The 20,104-nt window shown below is 34.7% G+C and overlaps 3 protein-coding genes across 3 annotated transcripts; 2 read left to right on the forward strand and 1 right to left on the reverse strand.

Moving 5' to 3' along the window:
- Positions 1-6,100: 6,100 nt before the first annotated feature.
- On the forward strand, positions 6,101-8,361 carry LOC149382533 (inositol diphosphatase DSP3-like). Its single transcript, XM_089602109.1, has 5 exons — positions 6,101-6,671; positions 6,981-7,074; positions 7,304-7,364; positions 7,495-7,538; positions 7,737-8,361. The coding sequence occupies exons 1-5, from the start codon at positions 6,511-6,513 to the stop codon at positions 7,995-7,997; spliced, it is 621 nt and encodes a 206-aa protein (XP_089458235.1). The 5' UTR covers positions 6,101-6,510; the 3' UTR covers positions 7,998-8,361.
- A 1,661-nt stretch (positions 8,362-10,022) lies between these two features.
- LOC149382534 (protein METHYLENE BLUE SENSITIVITY 1-like) lies at positions 10,023-10,700 on the forward strand. The gene has a single exon (XM_089601996.1). It carries the CDS (start codon positions 10,143-10,145, stop codon positions 10,470-10,472), a length of 330 nt encoding a protein of 109 aa, XP_089458122.1. The 5' UTR covers positions 10,023-10,142; the 3' UTR covers positions 10,473-10,700.
- Positions 10,701-10,867: 167 nt separating this feature from the next.
- On the reverse strand, positions 10,868-14,374 carry LOC149382535 (WRKY transcription factor SUSIBA2-like). The gene is made up of 5 exons (XM_089630158.1): positions 13,818-14,374; positions 13,124-13,288; positions 12,121-12,938; positions 11,847-12,005; positions 10,868-11,768 (listed from the first exon to the last, which is right to left on the reverse strand). The coding sequence occupies exons 1-5, from the start codon at positions 14,133-14,135 to the stop codon at positions 11,105-11,107; spliced, it is 2,124 nt and encodes a 707-aa protein (XP_089486284.1). The 5' UTR covers positions 14,136-14,374; the 3' UTR covers positions 10,868-11,104.
- Between the last annotated feature and the right edge of the window lie 5,730 nt (positions 14,375-20,104).

Below are 20,104 nucleotides of genomic sequence, written 5' to 3' on the forward strand. Positions count from 1 at the left end.
GAATCTCCCTATGATTTCTTTTTTCCCATTTCTTTATTAGGAAATTTCAACTAGTTGCCAACATATGGTTTGTCCTTGAGGCTGAGATTGTTGACAAGATACCTTCTTTGTGGCTTGTCTTCGATCTTGAGAGGAGACGAGAGTCGTACCTTAATTTTGGGAAGAAAGCATGTTGTGTGGAAACTTTCGATGACCAAAATATAGATTAAATTAAAATTCAAGCAACTCATTAGCTCTTTCAAAAAAAACCATCAAAGGATAGTGAACGAACTAAAGTGCTCGAGGATCAGCGACCGTGGTAAAAGACGTTCGAGTGTTTGCACTGCCAAAAGACTAACAAAAAACTCGAACTAAGTATCCAATTGATGATTAAGTCGTCTTTCGAACACAAAATCAATCTGGTGTAGTGGACAAAGCATCAAAGCTTAAACATCTTAAATAATACAAAAGATAAACTAAGTTAAAATTAAGCGAAATCCGGTGAGATAAACGAAGCAGAATCCAGGGAGAATAGCGTGAAATACTTCAAAAATAATAGTTTAGAGAAAATGGCTTCAACTTCCACGTCTTTTTAGATCATAGAACACTTTGTAGAGAGAAAAAGAAAGATGAGAGAGAAAGTAAATCTAAAATTTGAAAATTGTTTTTTCTTATGTAAAGTAACTTATATCTAGAGGGTTTGATGAGTTCTTCTCGTGCATTTATTTCAATATTCCATTCTACGTTCCTCGTTTCATTTTTCGCCTAGAACAAAGTCTGCTATTATAATTTTCTTCTTCAATAGTTGAAGCTTTCAAATATAGTCTACTTAGACACTAATCTTAGTAGATCAATGTGATTATTTCAATCGTGGGTCAGAAACATATCACCAACCAATATACTTTTTTTATCTAAACTTTTTATGCCCATTTTGAATGCGAGAGACATATACTAATCAAAAAGAATATTTACACATGCCTGGCAACAATTCAATCAATCAATTTTTTTTTAATCAACGTAAAATTGCGTCAAGGTTGATCAATCAATAAGTGTACTTTAATGCAAAATGATGACATGGTCCAAAATGGTCTATAGGCTGACTTGGTCATAGCCACCATCTAAAGCAGGACAATAATCTTGAAAGTGATAGTGGGATAGCTGTGTGTTTTTTTGTCTATACATTCCACTAGCTCACTATAGGAAGTGTATATATTTTGTATATTTTTATATTAAAAAAAAAACAAAGAATAATGTGATCACCAAATTTACGTCATTGGCCATCGCAAAATTCTTGTTTTAAACCACGTCATGCATGTAAATTATGATAAGTGTCGCATGAAAAAAAAGGTGATTTTGCAAAATAGTAAATATTCGAGGAACATAATCGTGGCCCGTGGTAAATAATTATATTATTTAGCAAAATTAATCATACTGGAGTTGAAATTGTATTTAAAAATAAATTTAAATATGCAATCGACACGTCCAAATGACTAATTTGCTGTAAAATGTGAATTTTGAGAATTTTTCTATAGAACAAAATAATTTTTTTCCACCCAACTATATATATATGATATCCGCATCAATGCATCACATCATTTTTATTTTGGAAAAATTACTTTCATGAACAAATCCAATGAACCTTGCTAAATGTTGACACTATTTGATTCTCTATTTTCATTTTCTAGTCTTATTTTTTATTATTATATTTATAATCAAACTTCTAGAGACTAAGCACTTGGTTTGGAGCATGGAATTCAAAACTCGACGACAACTTGGTAGAACAATTTTTTATATGTATTTAAAAAAAATCCGCATGTGTTTTGTGTGGTACGTTTTTCACACAGTTTGTATGTTTCTTTCAAAACTAGAAGAAGAAAAGTCTTTTGTTTCACTTTCGGTATCTCTTGAAAGGGATTAAATTCTTTTCTGGTGTCGTTCTGTCGTACACATGACACATGAGTGTGACAATTTATCTTGACCTCTGTATTAATTATAATACCATACTACATATACATCCAAAAAACCCTAGAATTAGATTCGAAGCTTTGACACTTGTATATTTACTTGTAAAAGCAAGTATGATTTTAATATACTAATTAATTATGCAATATTGGTTTGGCGGCCTTTGGCCATCCTTTAATAATATGGCCAAGCCACTTAATTCATTAGTTTATTTTTTTAGTGAAATGTCTTATTTGAAAGGACTACAATTTGAACAATATAGTGATATACTCCGATAAATAAAGACTAATAATATTTCATTTAGCAAGATATTGAAAACTTAACTAAAAAAAAGTCACCTTTGTCCTAATTTTTTCTTAGTTTATGTGGTAATATTCAGTTATCCTAGTGCTACCATCGTTTAATTAAGGTAATTTTAACAGTTAATCTTTTAGCAAACTATATAATTATTATATTACTTTTAAAGTTCCCATTAATTGTATTCAGTTGCCCTTCCGAGCTCATGTGATCAATGGTTGAAAATAGAGGAGAATTTCTTTTCTAGACTTCATAATTCTTCTCTCATTCCATCACTTCTCCTTTTTCTAACTCTCTTACTATTTCACTCTCTCAATCCTCTCTAACAAAACTTGACTTTTGACCGGTTTATGGACAAAAAGAAAACAGTTTTCTTATACAAAATCAATTTTTTTTTCACACTAAAAATTCATTGGATTTGATCGGAATACATTGGATTTCATCCAGTGATCAAAAAATTCTTTTGGAGTCGTTGTTGCCTTTTAAATTTTAATTTTCAAAAGTTTAAATCTGATGACTTCCGATGATAAATTAATCATATTCAAATTTTTGAAATTTAAACTTATAGAGAAACAACAACTCCACAAAAGGAGTTGATGTTGTCCTTAAACATCATCGGAAAATCGGATGATTTAGTGTTAAACTCAATATGATATTCAATTAATATAATTCAAAATGGAAAAAAAATTTAAAAAAATGTGTCAAAAGTCAACTTTTGCTAGAGATGATTGAAAGGCTGTGAGAGAAAAAAAAGAGAGTTAGAGTGATAGAAGTGATTGAATGAGAACATAATTAGTTTTGGAGTTGCATATTAGGTTTAGACAAACATTTTTTGATAAGATCATATAATTTTTTTTCCTAAGGTTATAATTACAAAAGTTAAACAAAAATTTCATAGTCGTAAAATATAGAAAAATAAAAATTTATCGGTCAAACATATTTTGACAGGATAAAAATCCCACATTTGGTCTCCTTCTTAAGAGGACTAACGATTGCACAATGAGAAATGAAGATAGATCCTATTATTTACATAACTATTTTTACTAAGTATTTGTCATCATGTAAATAGTAAAATATACCAATTGACAGTCTTATTTGCTAACTGAAAATTAGCATCTCAAATCCACGTCATTTATGTTAAAGAAGTATCAGATTATTAATTGTTGTTGTTGTTGTTGTTCTACTTGTATACTTTACAAAATATATATAAATTAAACTTAAGTTTGAGCTGTCTTTTTTAATGAATTAGTTACGTATGGTATTTTAAGAATAAATACTCAAGCCATTTTCCTATAGTTTAACTAATCAATATCATTCAATAGTTGAGAATGTGGGACTTTTAATATTTTAAGTAAATAAACAGCTCTATCCAATCAAATTGAACTTTCAAAACCGACAACCTAGACGACCTTTTTGATTTTTCGTTGGTTGGTTTGGACTTTGGAAACTTTGGAAGGAAGGACAGAAAAACAAAATTAATAAATAATTATAAGCAAGAAATTAACACTCTAAAAACACTCTTTTTTTAAGTCACACTATCCTCAAAAAACCAAGTGCTGCCCTATGGCTGTGTTACTTGTTTTTATTTACCCAAAGATTAAAATTATTACCTTTTTGCCCTATACTTCCGGAATAATCTCTCTAAAAGAATTGATGAGATCTGATCACCGACTTAGAAGGTCCTCTCGCTTCCCCCTCATTTTAAGACGCTTTGCATTTTCTTAATTATGAAAGCTAGTAATTGTGTCGTTCATATTTTTTTCCAAAATTTACAATTGTAAACAAAAGCACTTTTAGCTGATTGGATTTCTGCTGAAGTGTCTGTGATTCAAGGCCGAGTTCGGTTTTGAATAAAAAGCAACATCATTATCACGGTGGGCTGTAAAGAAGAAAAAAAAAAAGAAGTTTAAAGCCGGTCAATAAAATCGAATTTTTGGTTCATGACATGGAACCAATCGAGTTTTTTACGTCACTCTGCAACTAGTTATCAAATTCAATATTAGCATGATTGCTCGTTAAACTTAGTTTGATCGTCGATTTAGAAAATAATAATATTTGCTTATAATCGAACGATAATCACTTTATGAAATATAGTAGTTAAACGACATAAAACTACATAGTTTAGCTTGGTGGCCATGCGCTCTCGTGTCTAGTAATGTGTCCTTGGATTCAAATTTGATAGTTTTGCTTTTGAATACAAAAAAAAAAAATTAAGTTCCATTATAAAAAAACTAAGGTTGGTTAGCTTGTATTTTTTTACAGCAAAATAAAGGAGAAAGAAAATAAATTACATTAGATAATATTAAAATTGGGGGCTCTACACAAGCTGCCTCTCTCACCGAATCCATTTTCACCCATAAATTACAGTGAATACAGTCACAAAAACAAAAGCATGAAAATCAAATCAGCACTCCCACCATAAATAAAAATCAATTCCAAAATATACAAAATGAAAATTCATCGCCCTAACAAGTTGTTTGGCTTGTATTGTTGACATCGCCGTGATATTGAGACTAGATAGTAGATTTTGGTATCCTTGCACAAAGTTAGTTAGCAAAAATTTATTTATAACGTTAGAACACAAATCTTCACTCGAGAGTTTGAATATGACAATACGAGTATAGCGTTAGTTGTGAATGTTTTACTTTTACTAGGACTTGTAATTTGGGACATTTGTTAAGGTATTTAAAAGATAAATTTTATTGTGAGACCTAATTTAATCTAGTGATAATTTTACGTCACTTTAAAAGAAAAAATATCAAGAGTATCCATCGTGTTTAATCGAAATGCGAGATTTATTCATTCGATTTATAGAAAAAAAATCAGACATATCCCTTCAGTTTAATATTAATGACATATATCCTCCCCTAAAAAATGTTATATTACAAATATCACAATTTTTCGTTTATTTTTCACAAAAAATAATTTGAACCCCTCAAAATGCCCTTAATGAAATAATTTGTTTATTTTTATTCTATATAAAAAAATTAAATTAAAAAATTTCTTTATAAAAGTTAAGGATTTTTGTTTATAAAGAGAGATTTTGATTTTTTTTTTTTAATAAAATAGTAAATAAATATTTTAAAGTGAAGGTCTCGAGATCAAATTATTTTTTATAATGGTCTATTCGAATTTTATTTATCTAACGATTATAATAAAGTGAAACTCAAATATTCTAGTTATATTTGATATATATATTATATACACATATATTATGTATGTATATGACGTCAGATATGCTATTTATATAAGGTGATGCATAATTGCATAGTATACCAAAAATAAATAAGATAAAGTTGGGGTCAAAATGTGAAAGGCCATATAAGAGGAAGATTCCACCAAAAGACAAGACTAGCCTATATGAATCTGCGACTCATTCAACAAAAGCAGATCCCAATCACTTTCACTTCTTTTTGGCATATTTTCTGACGAAGCAATTTGCTTTTATCTATCTTCATGCTAAGTAAATGACAGTGACAATGATAATAATTATAATAAATCAATATTCTGAACTACAAAATATTCTCTTAATATAATTGTTAGTCAAGCTAGAATTAAGAATTAACCGGTCGTACTCCGAGAACTAGATTTGGAGCAAAACAATATAAATTCAAAATTATTATATTGGAATTGATCCTAATAGATATTATATAAAAATATCAATGGTAAGATAAAGAAGAAAGTTGTTATTCATGCTCTGTCTATCTCACAAACCAGCCTTTTTTGTCGCCTAAATTTTCTGAAAGAATCTAAACTAAAAAAATGTAAAAAGAATAAAAAAAATTATTTTTAAACAAACTTTCTTTTTCTGATAATGAAAAAATAAATAAATAAAGGCTGCGAGAGCACCAAAACCACTTACGTAGAAACGCCAAATAATATAATAAATTCAAAGCAAACATTGTAGTATAAATATCCAATTCACCATTCAGAGTATTAGAAACCAAAAAAGAAAAAAAAAAAAAAGAGCGGAGAGATTAGAGATTTTTTAAAACCATAAAACATTGAATCCGAAAAATTCTCAAAACCCAATCACAACTCCTCTAGAAAATAAAAATAATATAAAATAAAATCCCACGCCCGGTTTTCTCTTTTTTCTCTCTCTCCGAAAATATTTTCAATAGAATCTTTTTAGGATCGGCATTCCCTGTATAAATACAGAAGAAATCCCTCAATTGGATTTCTTAGGGGTTTCGATTCAGTTATCTCGCGCTATTTCTCTCTCTCTCTCTCTCTCTCTCTCTCTCTCTCTCTCTCTCTCTTTGCACTGCCATGGCGTTGATAATGGACGAGCAAGCGAAACTCGAAGAGAACGACGGCGTTCTGTCTCCTCCCCCGAACTTCTCGATGGTCGAAGACGGGATTTACAGATCCGGTTTTCCTCAGCCGGCCAATTTTCCCTTTCTGGAAACCCTAAATCTCCAAGGAATTGTGTACGTAAGCGATATAATATGTATGTATATATATATCTATACACACATAGCACGCATTAATTGCTGTTTCGTTCGATGTCGTTTGGTTTTTGGTGAGCTAATTGTAATGGTTTTTATTATTAGGAATTCGATGAATTTTTAATAATTTAATGTTTGATTGCTATTTTTTTTTTGTGGTCTGTTCTTTCTTCAGTTGAATTTTCTTCAAACGAAACAGATTGCTCTAATCTCTCTGAGAATTTGACTAATTCAATTTACAACGATTTGCGTGTTTGACTTGAATTGTGTTTTCTTTTTTGGAACGAACAGATATTTGTGCCCTGAGCCATATCCAGAGGAGAACATGAAGTTTCTTGAGGCCAACAATATCAAGCTGCATCAATTCGGAATCGAAGGAAAAACGGTATATTTACATTCTCTTTTGTACATTGTTCGTGTTTCTGTTCAACTTTTTAGTTCTAATGCTTGGTTTAATCCCCTTTTCTTTTAGAATCAGAAACAGAAAAAAAAAAAAAAAAAAAAAATATGATTGCGTCTTAATAAAAACCAAGTGATGAATTGTTTGGTTGATGCTTGATGGTAATGGGCTCACCTTATCGCTGATTATTGCTTTATAACTTTTCAATATCCAGGAGACTTCTTTGTCTTCTATTCCCAAGGACACCATTACCGAAGCTCTGAAGGTTTTGATTGGTACTAAATTTATAGACCACAGCCCATTACTTTTATTTTTAGTTTCTAATTATGTAGGTTCTTAAAAAGTTGTTCTTTGTAATCTGTTTTCTATGCCTACTTACATGATGTTCTGTTTTCTGTTCTACAGATGTGAAAAATCACCCACTTCTGATCCACTGCAATGGTGGAAAGGTATTACTCAAATAAAAATCAAATGCTCTTCTCCTTTACTTAGCTTTCTTATAATGTAATGTGATTAATTAATTAGCTTGTGTTCCACTCTGCTTAATTACTAGTTTAATGCATTAAGTGCACTTTACTTAATACCCACTTTGCTTGCACAACAAGACAACCAAATGTCTCACGTCTTTTTTTTTTTTTTTTCGACAGCATCGCACCGGTACACTTGTTGGTTGCATGAGAAAACTGCAGAACTGGTGTTTGCCTTCTGTGATCGAAGAGTACAAGCGATTCGCTGGTGCGAAGGCGAGGGAAACAGACATGAAATTTTTGAAGTCGTTCGAAGTGTTTAACCTGAGAAAATGTCTCTACAGCATTATCTACTGTTACCATACCCTCGGCTCGAAAAAGAGGAGGCTTGTTTTCTCCGAAGAGAGTCTCCAGAAGCCACCCAAAATACCGGGACTATAGTAGAAGAATTTTTAGAGTTCTCAAAAAAGATTTGGATAGTTAGTTGATTTCTTTCATCAGAGCCAAGTTCTTTTTAATGTTGCATATAACCCGTGGACCACACTATCTTTTTTACTCTTTTTCTTTTCTTTACCGTGGTTGATTCATTATTTTTTTGCATAGATTTCTCAGGAAACAACCACAGTATTACCATTTTTAGATTTTTTTTTTTTTTTTTTTTAAGATTGTTCTTGCGAATACGACCATCAATTTGGTATACACGACATAATTTCCTCTCGAAGTTTTGTGACGAGGGAAATTTAAGAACTTTCTACTCCAATTGTTGGAAATAAGAAATAAAGTAGATTTCATTTTAGTTATGACACTGCCATTGTTGGTTAAATTAGACAAATTGTCTGTTTAATAATATCTTTGCCATGTAAGTCGATTTGTTGACTTTTTCTGAGAAATTTTCGTTTGACCAATGATAGTTTAGAATTCTGGCTTGCAAACATACACTTAACATCTCGTGTCAGCTTCGGTTGGATCGTCTTTCTCAAATAGCAATCTCTGATACCTAAAACTTTATTGTGGACCAGTTAGTTATACGGTCATCACATTAATGGTCTCCGCATTAAATCCAATTTGGTACCGTGTTGGGTTCTGTTTCAGCCCACAAAGAAAATGGATAATGATCTATAAATAATAAAAATGTTTTTGTTTTGGAAGATAAATGAAGTGATAAAAAAAAATGACAAGAAAATTTAATTTTATTGTATTTTAGTAGTAGTTTTCTCAATTCATCACCCGGCAAAGCTATTTTTTTTTTTTTTTTTTTGGAGATATGGACACAATTTCTCCATTTTTGTAGAGGTAGACATACATTCTCCATTCCAAGTATGTTTCTAAATTAATGCAAAATTTATATGTTACTATGAGAAAAATCTGAAAGAGACATAAACGTCTATCATTGCATTGGTAGGGATTATATGCCATTTATACAAGTTAGTTTTTTTTTTTTTTTTTTTTTTTTTTTTTTTTTTTTTTTTGCAAGCGGGTTAGTATCATTTTTACTTTTGTGGCGACTCGAACTTATCTTCTCACTAAGTGGGAGTGGGATGATTTACCAATTGACCTTGTCTCTTTTGTCGAGTAATGTATATTGCTGATATTTTATACCGTCATGTTTTCTTAGAGCTAAAGAATATGCAACGTCTCTAGGGGCAAATGAAGCTATATACACCTCCTTATAAGCTCTTGAAAATTTTCACTAACTTAGGGCTAAAGAGCATCATTATCGGAGTCACATATGGTGTATCCTTGTACTCCACGGTGTTCTATTTTTCAATCCAACTACGTGACGATTATTTGTTTTGAGAATAAAAAAAAATCATTTTTTTTATGTTGTTAAATTCTCTTTCTCCCTCTCTTTTCATCAATTTCCTCTTTCCCTCACTTCTCACATTCTCCTTCTCCTTCTCTTTTTGTTTTTCAATCTATTGAATACAAAATTAATCACGTCAAGAATACTAAAATTTCAAGTTTACTCTCTTAGCCACCTAATTCTATATATTCTTCATCTATTTTTTTTTCCATTTTTTAAAAATTATGTTTATGATAAAATAAAACTACTAATGTATACACATCATAGATAATCAGCGCATTTGAAATTAGGTTATAGTTAGCTCGGTCTAATAGTAATCTCACACATGCTTCGACAGGGAGGTCTTGAGTTTAAAGTCCTGAATTGCTGAAATGCATGTCCCTTTAAGATTTATCCTAAATTATGTTATTTTGTTCAATAGTATCACATGCGTTTTATACTGTTAATATATCATGTAATTTTGGTCAATAAAATTACTTCTTAAAATATATATATTAAAATATATATATGGGGAAATTGAAATTAAAAAGATCGAGTAAGGAATAGAAAATTATTTAAAATTAAAATTAAAAAATCATTTAAAAAAAATTGTAGATAGATTAGAATCGATACACACGCATGGGTTTGTGTGGGTAGGTATTATATATATAGAAGCTAAAGAGACGCGACGCCCAATCTACATTCGGAAAAGCTCTTTCTCTCTCTCTCTCTCTCTAAAATATAAGAATAAAAAAGATACGAGTTAGGGTTTTGGTTGGAGGATCATCGTCTTCGATCACAGCATGACAGGAAAAGCGAAGCCAAAGAAGCACACGGCGAAGGAGATCGCCGCAAAGATCGACGCAGCGACGACGAACCGCGGCGGAGGAAAGGCCGGAATCAAGGACCGGTCGGGGCTGGAGAAAGGCGGGCACGCGAAGCTGGAGTGTCCTCTGTGCAAGGTCACCGCGCCGGACATCAAATCGATGCAGATCCACCACGACGCTCGTCACCCGAAGATCCCCTTCGACGATTCCAAGCTCACCAACCTCCACGGCTCCACCGTCGCCGCCGTCGCCGTCGCCGAGACCTCCAAGCCCCGCCCCGGCATCCGAGGCAGCCTCAAGAAGTGAAGTGAACCACCAAAACAAGACCTACTTCGTTTGAAATCTCCCCTCTTTTCTTCTTTTTTTTTAGATGGGCTTTAATGGTGTATATTAGCAGCGATTAGTGATCTTGCTGTGTTATTATGATGGAATTGAATGGTATCGCTTTTTCTATCTCTTTTAAGGGACCTCTGATATGAATCGAGTGTTATCTATCTTTGATCTTGGAATAACAAGTTTGGTCTTTTTCTTATTCTTCTTCAGCTACTACTCTTTATTCAAGCATACAATTCGATTCAACACTCTGATATTGCTTCCAAAGAAAAAGATAAATTCGTTTGGTCAAAGCTACTTTGAATTACGCATAGCTATTGCCTATTGAGAACTGGATATTGAAACTTGGTTTAGGCAAAAGGCATATGAACTGTGAAAGAATGATTATTAGATACGCTTTGCAGTATCCAACTTCTGTGAACAAACAGTACAATGGTTTTCTTTCTATGTGAAATAAAAACAAAGAACAAAAAACTGTTTTTTTTTGGGGATATTTATTTGCTGGAGAAGAAAACTATCATCGAAAACTATAAATAAATAAAAAAAAACCCCATAAACAGAGAGAACTTCGAAGTCTGCTGTGCCTCAGCTGCGCTATAACTAAACTAAGATTGGAAACCTCCCATCAATCCCCGATTGTACGGCGAAGAAGAAGACGAGAACGCCGATGGATCTCCGATTCCCATCCGGGGATCGTAAACCACGTCGTCTCGTTGCTCTTGCTTTGGCCGGAGAAACCTAACGGCAGCTTCGTGGTGGTGTTGATACCCCGAAGCGGCGTTGAAGTCGAACCCGACCATCCCGGGCGGAGGGAGATTCGAAGGCATCGGCATCGGGAAATCGGGGAGTATCGAAGGCATCGGGCCCGGGCCGGGCTGTTGGGCCGCGAATCGTCCGAACGGGGCGTAGCTCTGCAGAGGAGGAAACTTCATCTGGTAGATCGACGGCGGTCCGAAATTCCCCGGGAAACCGGCTCTCAGATACTCGTTCCCGAATTCGGGTTTCCGGTCGAATTGGTGGTGTGGGAAGTCTTGGATCTGTGTTTCGGGTTTCGGGATCGCGGGGTTTCTCGGCTGCGGATTGCTGGCGGCGGGTTGGTGGGCGGTGGCGGCGCCGCCGCCGGAGTTCGAGTGGTTTCCGTTGCGAGCCACCGGAACTTCGTGGTTGTGTTTTCCCTCGTAAGTCGTGATCACGCACTTGAGATTGTGTGAGGCTCTTTCCACGTGCTTTCGTACCGAACAGCCCGCGCTGGTGCACTTGTAGTAGCTCCTGTTAAAACGAATGAATTTTTTTCGATCAATACGAAGCCGTTTTCAGGTTCGATATATGTATACTCGATGTACGTACCTTGGGTTCGGATTTCCTTTGACGACCTTTTGGCCGTATTTTCTCCAGCGATACCCGTCGTCGAGTATGTCCACTTCACTCTCGATCTGCACTACCACTCTCGGCTCTCGAACGGCTCTCGAGGTCAAACTCGTTTCCACTAAGCAGCTTTCCTTCTTCCTGTAAGATTCCAAAAAAAAAAAAAGAAAAAGAGAAGAAAGAGAGACACAAAAACGTAATCATCGTCGTTGCAGCGCTCTCTCCCGAGTCCGATAAATGATATTATTATCAGTACCTTCTTTTGGATTCTGATTCCTCACCATCCGCGTCTCCTCCGACGGACATGCTTCCTTGAGTGGCTGCTTCGTCTTCATCGTCGTCGTGACTGGCGACCGTGGACGACAGCTCCGGAGGAGTCCCGGTCGATTCGATCGCGCCGATCGACTTTCCGCGAGTCGTCGAAAACGGATCGGACAACTCGGTCAAGATCGACGCCGAGGACGTGATTTCCACGCCGTCGGAACCCGACTGAATATTCGTCCAAGCAGACCCGCCCTCGACTCTGAGGCAAGCGCCGATCCCTTCGCTCACCTCCGAGATCTCGTCGTACCCGAGCATTGTCGCTCTGCGATTGGGCAGCGGCTTCGCGTGGTTGTGAGCGCCCTTGTAGATGATTTCGGTGATCTGTCCGTCGAGAGACCTCTCGACCTTCTTCTTCACTTGGCAGTTCGGGTGAGTGCACTTGTAGTAGCTCCGCGGATACTCGCTGCCTTTGACCTGTTTCTGACCGTACTTTCGCCAGTTGTACCCGTCCTCCGAGCTCCTCGACGCCGCTCCGTACGAGACGTCGTTGTGGTGGCTCGTCGCGTCTTCTCCGTGAACGGGCTCCATGGAAAGGGATTGCTCGCTCACCATGTCCGGGGAGAGCCTCGAGTTCATAACGGGTTTGGAATCCGCAGTGTTGTTGTTGCTGGCCGAGACTATCGTGATGTTCGAAAGGTCTTCTCTGCAGTAATCGGCGGCGGAGGAATCTCCGGGAAACTCTGTTGGGAACTCGAAACTCGTGTATGGCTGGTGCTCCAAAACCCCAGTCTGATTAACACCTTCGATCTCCTGAGACAAGGTCGATTACGTGGAAACCACAAACTCATTTTCGATACGAGATTTTATATTTCGCAATGGAAAAAAGAGAGGTTGAACACTATCTTTTCGAGATGATCATAAACCCTTTCAAGCTAATTTTTTTAAACAATTCATCAGTAGGAATGGAATATGAAGTGGTGATTCTTAAATTTTACCTGATTCCCGAATGTAGCGCCACCGAGCAGAGACTTGTGATCCAAATAAGGTTTGAATATAGAGGACTCGATGGCGTTACCATTCTGACCATCTTCCCCGGGGAAAGGATTTTCGGGACGGTAAATCGGCAATGAAAACGTTCCCGTGGTAGGAGATGGAAGGGCCTGCCACATATTAATAACCATCAAAAGATGTATCAAAACATCAAAGAAACGAATTTTTTTAATAATAATTCCAGAGTTTTTCATTTCCCAATCATTCACATGGACATGGGTACTTTCTTCTATCATTGATTGAGTGCTAAAAGATTAGGTCTTTTATTTATATACCAAGTGACTGTCAGTCCTTATCCAGTTTAAGGAAAAAAAAAAAAACCCGACCCACAATATCGTGGAAGTGGTTAAGCGGATAAGGATTGTGAACAAGTTCTAAAATCATGAAGCAAAACTGATAATTTATAAATTGCTAAAGATTATATGACAAAATGGTGTTAAAATCTCATTCATCATCTGCTCCGTGAATTATAAAAAAAAACGTAAACAAAGAATTAGATCTCACGACTTATAAATTATCATTTCCACTACACGGTCATAGTACACACATTTATAAACCTAAAAAAAAACAATAAACAAATCTTAAGAACTTATAATCAAGAATTGAAAAGAGAATTAAAAACAGAGAAAAAAACTATACCAGAGAATTGTGGAGCATAATGGGAGAATCGAGCAAAGCCGTGGGGCTGATTCCCGGAGGAATGGTGAGATACGGTGACCTAATCGCCGGCGACGACGTAGGACTGGCCGTACGAAACCTCGCGGTGCTGATCTTGACGGCGTTGAAGCCGAACTTCGCAGCCCTCCGCTCCGCAATGCTAGCTCCGCCGCCTCTCTCCGCCGCCGCCGAGTCCTCCGGCGTCGGAATCATTACATCGGAGCTCGGAAACGCTATGGCTCCGATATCCTCGTCCTTCATCTCACGGCGGTGGCTTTCAACAGGGAAAATTCTGGTCATCCGATTCCGACATCGATGAAACGGAAAATAGTTTAGAAGATTCGTCTAATGAAAGAGCGAGGGTTTGGGTTTCTAGCCTCGATTTCTGGATAAAAGAGACGAAGAAGCTTCTTTTCCTTCTTCGATTTTCACAGGCAAAAATGGACTTACGGAGAGAGAAAAATGGACAAGAAAGAGAGAGTGTGTGTGTGTATTTTGTGTTGCTTTTTGGTCTTTCTCTTCTGTTTTTAATTATTTTTTTTTAACTATGAATTTCTCGTTTTCTGCAACGCAAACAATGACGTGGGACCAAGGTTTTAAATATCGGCGATATATAGGGATATATCGCCGATATATAGGTTTTTTTGAAGTCTCGGTAAAAAATCATCAATAATCGTTATCGTTTTATAAAATATCCATAAAATATCGGTGATATATCGGTATATCCCTATATATCCGTGAAAAATCACCGGACGATGAAGGATTGTTATGCCATATCGCCGATATCAGCCGATATATCTCTGGTATGAGTATAAAGTTCGGATATTGTTGATTTTTTTTTTCATTTTTACATCGATTTAACTCTAATTTTGTTGAAATTTTTTGCATATTTGAGATTAGTACTTGATTATTTTTTAGATCCCCAACTTTTTTTAAATTTCCGACGAGTTTTTCAATTTTCCGACGACCGGCCACCCATTTTGACGGCGGCCGGAGAATTTTCCGGCGAGTTGAAAATTTTCAGAATCTTTATTTCAAAAAGGTTAGTGTAGAAATTATGATATTCCAACGTGTGAATTGGAATTTATGATTGTGGACGGGAATATGTGATATTGAAATTATGATAGATAAATTGTGATTTTAGAAAATGCGAATCAAAACATGTGATTGGGATTGTGATTGGAAAATGAAAGGTGGCGGGATAACTCGAATGAAATACTTGAGTGGTAACGATCCCAATAAAAATGCGAGAGCATGCACTAAAGTTCCTCCCGAGGTTCGAACCGAGATCCGAGAATTGTTTGTTATGAACTTTGTAGTATTTGATTTTGTATTTTCATAATTTGGATTCCATGATATATATATATATATATATATATATATATATATATATTTGGTTATTTAAAAATATCTACTTGTTATAGGATTTATGTCGATATATCCGTCGGTAATCGATATATCATCGATATATCACCGATATCATCGGTAGTCGGTATTGAAATTGTTATAGAATATCCGTCGATATATCCGTCGATACTCGATATATCCGTAAAATCAGAACCTCGGTATGGGTATCGGTATCGATATTTTAAACCTTGCGTGGGACCTACTTCAGGTCTAATTGGGATATCAAAGAAAAAGAAAGTTCTCCTATTATTATATTATTATAAAATTTATTCATAGTAATTCCTTTTTAAAAGATTTTCATAGTAATTCACATATCAGGAAATAAAGTTCTCAAGCTGTGACTCACAAACTCACAATTCAAAAGTGTGAAGACTGTGAAAACTTTAAACACATATTATTATGTTCTTCCAAAAAGAATGCGAATAAATATACTGTGGAATATTTCAATGACAGTAAAGGAGAAAGTCTTGATTTTTCATCAGAGACTCTAAAAACTTTATATTTTTTTGTTTTATTTATACTTATTTATGTATTTAATTTTGATTTTTTTTTTATTTCTTTCTCTCTCGAAGTAGTTTTTGTAGAATATTTCTAAAAGAAAATACGGCTAACCGTTACATTATTTTGTTACAAACTTACAATACTTATCATGTAATTTTTTTTGGATAAATATTAGTATTAAATCCTCGTGTTTCCCACGCTCCTTTCTTTCTTTATCATTTTAATTTTCTATGTTAATAATAATCTATTTACGCTTCTGATTTTGCAGAGTGAGAAAGAGAGAGCTGCAGTGTTTCGAAATAAATGAATTAGATATTAAAAAAAACGTGGCAAATGGTCCAAAAGAAAATGGCACGTGAATAATAGAAACCACAAAAATGAATTGTTAATCCAACAAAAAAAAAAAAACACATAGCTTACTTCGGATCATACTATTTATTTATTTAATTTTAGTTTTATTATTTGAATATTCAGTTTAAATTTAGATACAGATAAAAAGAATGTTATATATGTGTGGTCATTTTATAGCCAACTCATCAAGCATGGATAATATATAGTGTGTTAAGTAATATAATTTAGTGTGATAAGTAATCTAATTACTTCGAATCATATTATTTGTTTATTTAGTTTTATTTTTATTATTCGAACTGTCAACAACTTGTAGTATTCAATTCAAATTTCTATACAGAAAAAGATTGATGGATGCTAAATTTAGTGTGAACATAACCTAATCATCACAAATATATACGGTGTATCAAAGTTTCAACCAAGTGATTTATTTTGTTTTTTGTTTTTTTTTTTTTGGATGATTGTGGGCTATATATACGGACTGTTTCAAGTAATGTGTTGGTCAAATTCAAGTTTCGGTTACTTTCTTTTACTGATAATAAATAATTTAATAATTCCGAAAATGCGGATCTAAACTTCGTATGATTCTCGAGATAATTTGAACCATATATACAACTAGCATTTCTTCTTTCTTTAAAAAAAAAAATTAAAAAAAAAAACACCTTGCATTTCTTCATAGAAGAGAGAATATTTTGTCTAGGGGTCAGAAATTGTTTGCCACGCAAGAAAATTTGAGAATCAATGAAGTATTATGGTAAAAGTTAATGACAAGTTTTATTCCTAATATATATTATTCTCATATTCATATAACCTCAATTTGGGTGAGAGTAATTCTGGTACATGATTAGTTGGACTTTGGACCAAATTCCGACCTCCTGCTTTATACTCATTGAATCTACCTCATTAAACGTACCTGTACCATAACCATGAATTATATGAACTAAAGATAAACTTATTTAGACTTATTTGTGAGTTTTTTAATATGAAAAATTGGACAAATTATTACTCAAAATACTTGATGGTTTTCTTATCCCAAGTATTAAAAGTTTGAAAACTATGATTTTCTTTACAAAATTTATACTAATATCTTTGCATGGCCATTTACTTTTCTCTTGTTCTCTCCTCACCATCTCTCTCTCTCAATTTTTTCTTGAATAATTATGTGAGTTTCGTCTCTCTCTCTATATATATATTTGTATAATTTTAGTCCATGATTTCTTTTTTACGAAATTATACACTTAACAACAAGTATTATATTTACAAAACTTAAAAAATTAAAATCTGACTTTAAACAATATAAACTAGTTAATTTTTTTTATTTGGAATTTGTAAAGTTAGAGTATAGTATAATTAGTCTATTTATGTTTACAAATTACTTGAATAAAGGCGTAGTCATAATTAATGCATATGATTAAAAAAAATGCTATATAACTAATAGTTTGATTATACAGTGCTCCAAAATACTATTTAGTAACCAAAATGTCACTCATATATGATAGTTAGCGGATTACTGCGCTAAAAAAGTCATACATAAAGTTTACAGGTAAAAAAAAAAAACAGTTTCGAGTACATTAAAAAATTTTATATTATTTTTTGCACTTATTAAATGATCAAATAACTTTATGTTCTACATTGATCTGCAATTCTTTTTTTTTATTATATATAATCTATTACTTGTTATTAATGACTAATGTAGAAGTTGATAAACGCACATATATATTTTATCTAAGAGAAATTATATTTATTAAACCACATCAAATGTTTAAATTGCAATTAGTCAAGGTTTTAATTTATTTTTAAAAGAAGCTAGTTTGATGACTTGAATATTGAATCACAATTTTTTTTTACTAATTTTATCCTTATTAATTATTTATTATTTGAATTTATTTTTTTATTTTCATCCAGATTCTATATTTGGGGAGCAGTTATTTGCCTTTTATTTTATCTCTCCCAAGTGTTCACTGTAGAACAAAACTAGGAATGTGACTCTCTGTGTTTGTTTTTGGGATTTCACAGCGTAACGAACATTAATTTTGCAAGTGTATTTTTTTAACGATATAAAAAAGAGTGATTATATAGAAACAATATCTACCGTTAATACATCTGAGTTCCACGTTATACAGCTACGTATTAAATCGTCTCAACATGTTACACGTGTACACAGTCTGTTTCTTTTTCTCTTAAACCATCGTTACCAGTTACTAAACAAAAACAACACGAGAACGAGAAGCTAAATGGAGTAAATAGAATAAGCACAAACAAGAAGATGAAGAAAGAAAAGATTATCCGTACAATGAAAACGACCGTCGTTTTCAAAGACCCAAAACAAATTGGCTCACAGACCTCGTCTACGACCCGGTGTCGTTTCTCTTCTCTAGCTCCAGTCCTACATACAGTTGGCGATAATCGGAGCTCCGTCGGATTGTCGTTTTGGGTTTGGCTGTCGTTTTTGTGAGGATGTTGGTCGATTATTGCGCGGGAAAGTAAAAGAAAAAAGAAAAAGAAATGTGTGTAAGACTGTGGGTCCCACATATATCTCTTACGCGCGTTTTCTTCTCTTTCTCCCCAACTCAAACTCATTTTGTTGTTGTTGCAGAGAGATAGAACATAATACTCTGTTTTTGTCCGATGACTGAGACCCATGGACGTCGTCGGCGAAGACTCTGTCGCCGTCTCCGCCACGTCATCGCATTACTCCGACCTCCCAAACCTCCATCTCCACCACATTTCTCAGAGTGAGGTTTGATCGGATAATCCTTTTTTTATATGTATATAGATAAGACGATTCGTTATATATATTATTTATTTGAGACGAAATATTGACCAGCTTACATTTTCTTGAATCCGATTCTTGAAAATCAAAATTAAAATTAAATTATCGTATATATATATATATATATATATAATGGACTTTAAGTAAGAGAGTTAGGAGTTAATTTATTGAGCCCTAATTTCTGCGACGAACTTTGTTGGAGCCTTGCATCCCTCTGCGACGGCCGTTGTTAAACTCCGACGATCCCAAGCCCTATTTTCCGATTTCGAATACCTCGGTAACTACTTCTCTCACTTTTCTATTCAGTCATCACAGTCGATCACAAAAACAACTTCCACATTGTATTATTATCTGTTTACCTTACTCGTGGTTAATTCTATTTAGGGATTTAACTTAGTTTGTTGATGAATAGTTACTAGAGCTCCACTGAATCGATTTGATCGAGTACTCAAAAAATGTCGAAGAGGAAGCGGGACCCACCAGAAACACCCAAGTATCGTCCCAGTAAGTTGGACGTGATCAACAAGCTTCTCATCCCCAAAACTCAAGGCCTCGCCGTCGCCGACGAAGGAGAGAAGATCTTCGAACAGAATATCTACGCCACGGCGCCGGAATCGCTCAACTGTGAGTTGCACGCTCTCTTTCTCGATCGATCTCTCTCTACTGATGATTAATTTCCTGATATATAGCTAGGGCTTACGAGTATAGTCATGTACTTGTTGGCAGGGAATCCGATCCCGGGGCTGTACGACAACGAGCGGTACTATTTTGTGAAGAGGACTCCATTGTCTCAGGACCTCGAAGACCCGAAGAAGGCGCGGCGGACTGTGGAGTCCGAGGAAGGCTATTGGCGAAAGTCAAACTGCAAGGAAATAAAAAACGACGAAGGCACTATCATCGGATGGGACAGCTTGATGAACTTCTGGGCCTACACCGACTCGGAAAAGACGCGCAAAAACAGCTTCAAGACTCACTTCCTTATGCACGAATTCTCTCTCGACAAGGCCAGCGTGAGTGTTCCTTTTAATATATGATTTGTTATGTATTTGTTTCACAATCCATACATATAGTTATTTAATAAACTGCTCTGCCCGTTTGTGCTTACAGTTTCGAGAGTGGGTAGTTTGCAAAGTGTACAAATTGCGGAACAATGAGGCATACCATCCCAACGCCGTTCAACAACAACAACCGATGATTCCACTTGCACCGTCCGAAGCGATTCAACCCAACGAGGATCAAC

The sequence above is a fragment of the Urtica dioica genome, chromosome 11 (assembly GCF_054948205.1).
Source record: "Urtica dioica subsp. dioica isolate 48M chromosome 11, U.dioica_male_clone48M_v1_H2, whole genome shotgun sequence".
NCBI lineage: Eukaryota > Viridiplantae > Streptophyta > Magnoliopsida > Rosales > Urticaceae > Urtica > Urtica dioica.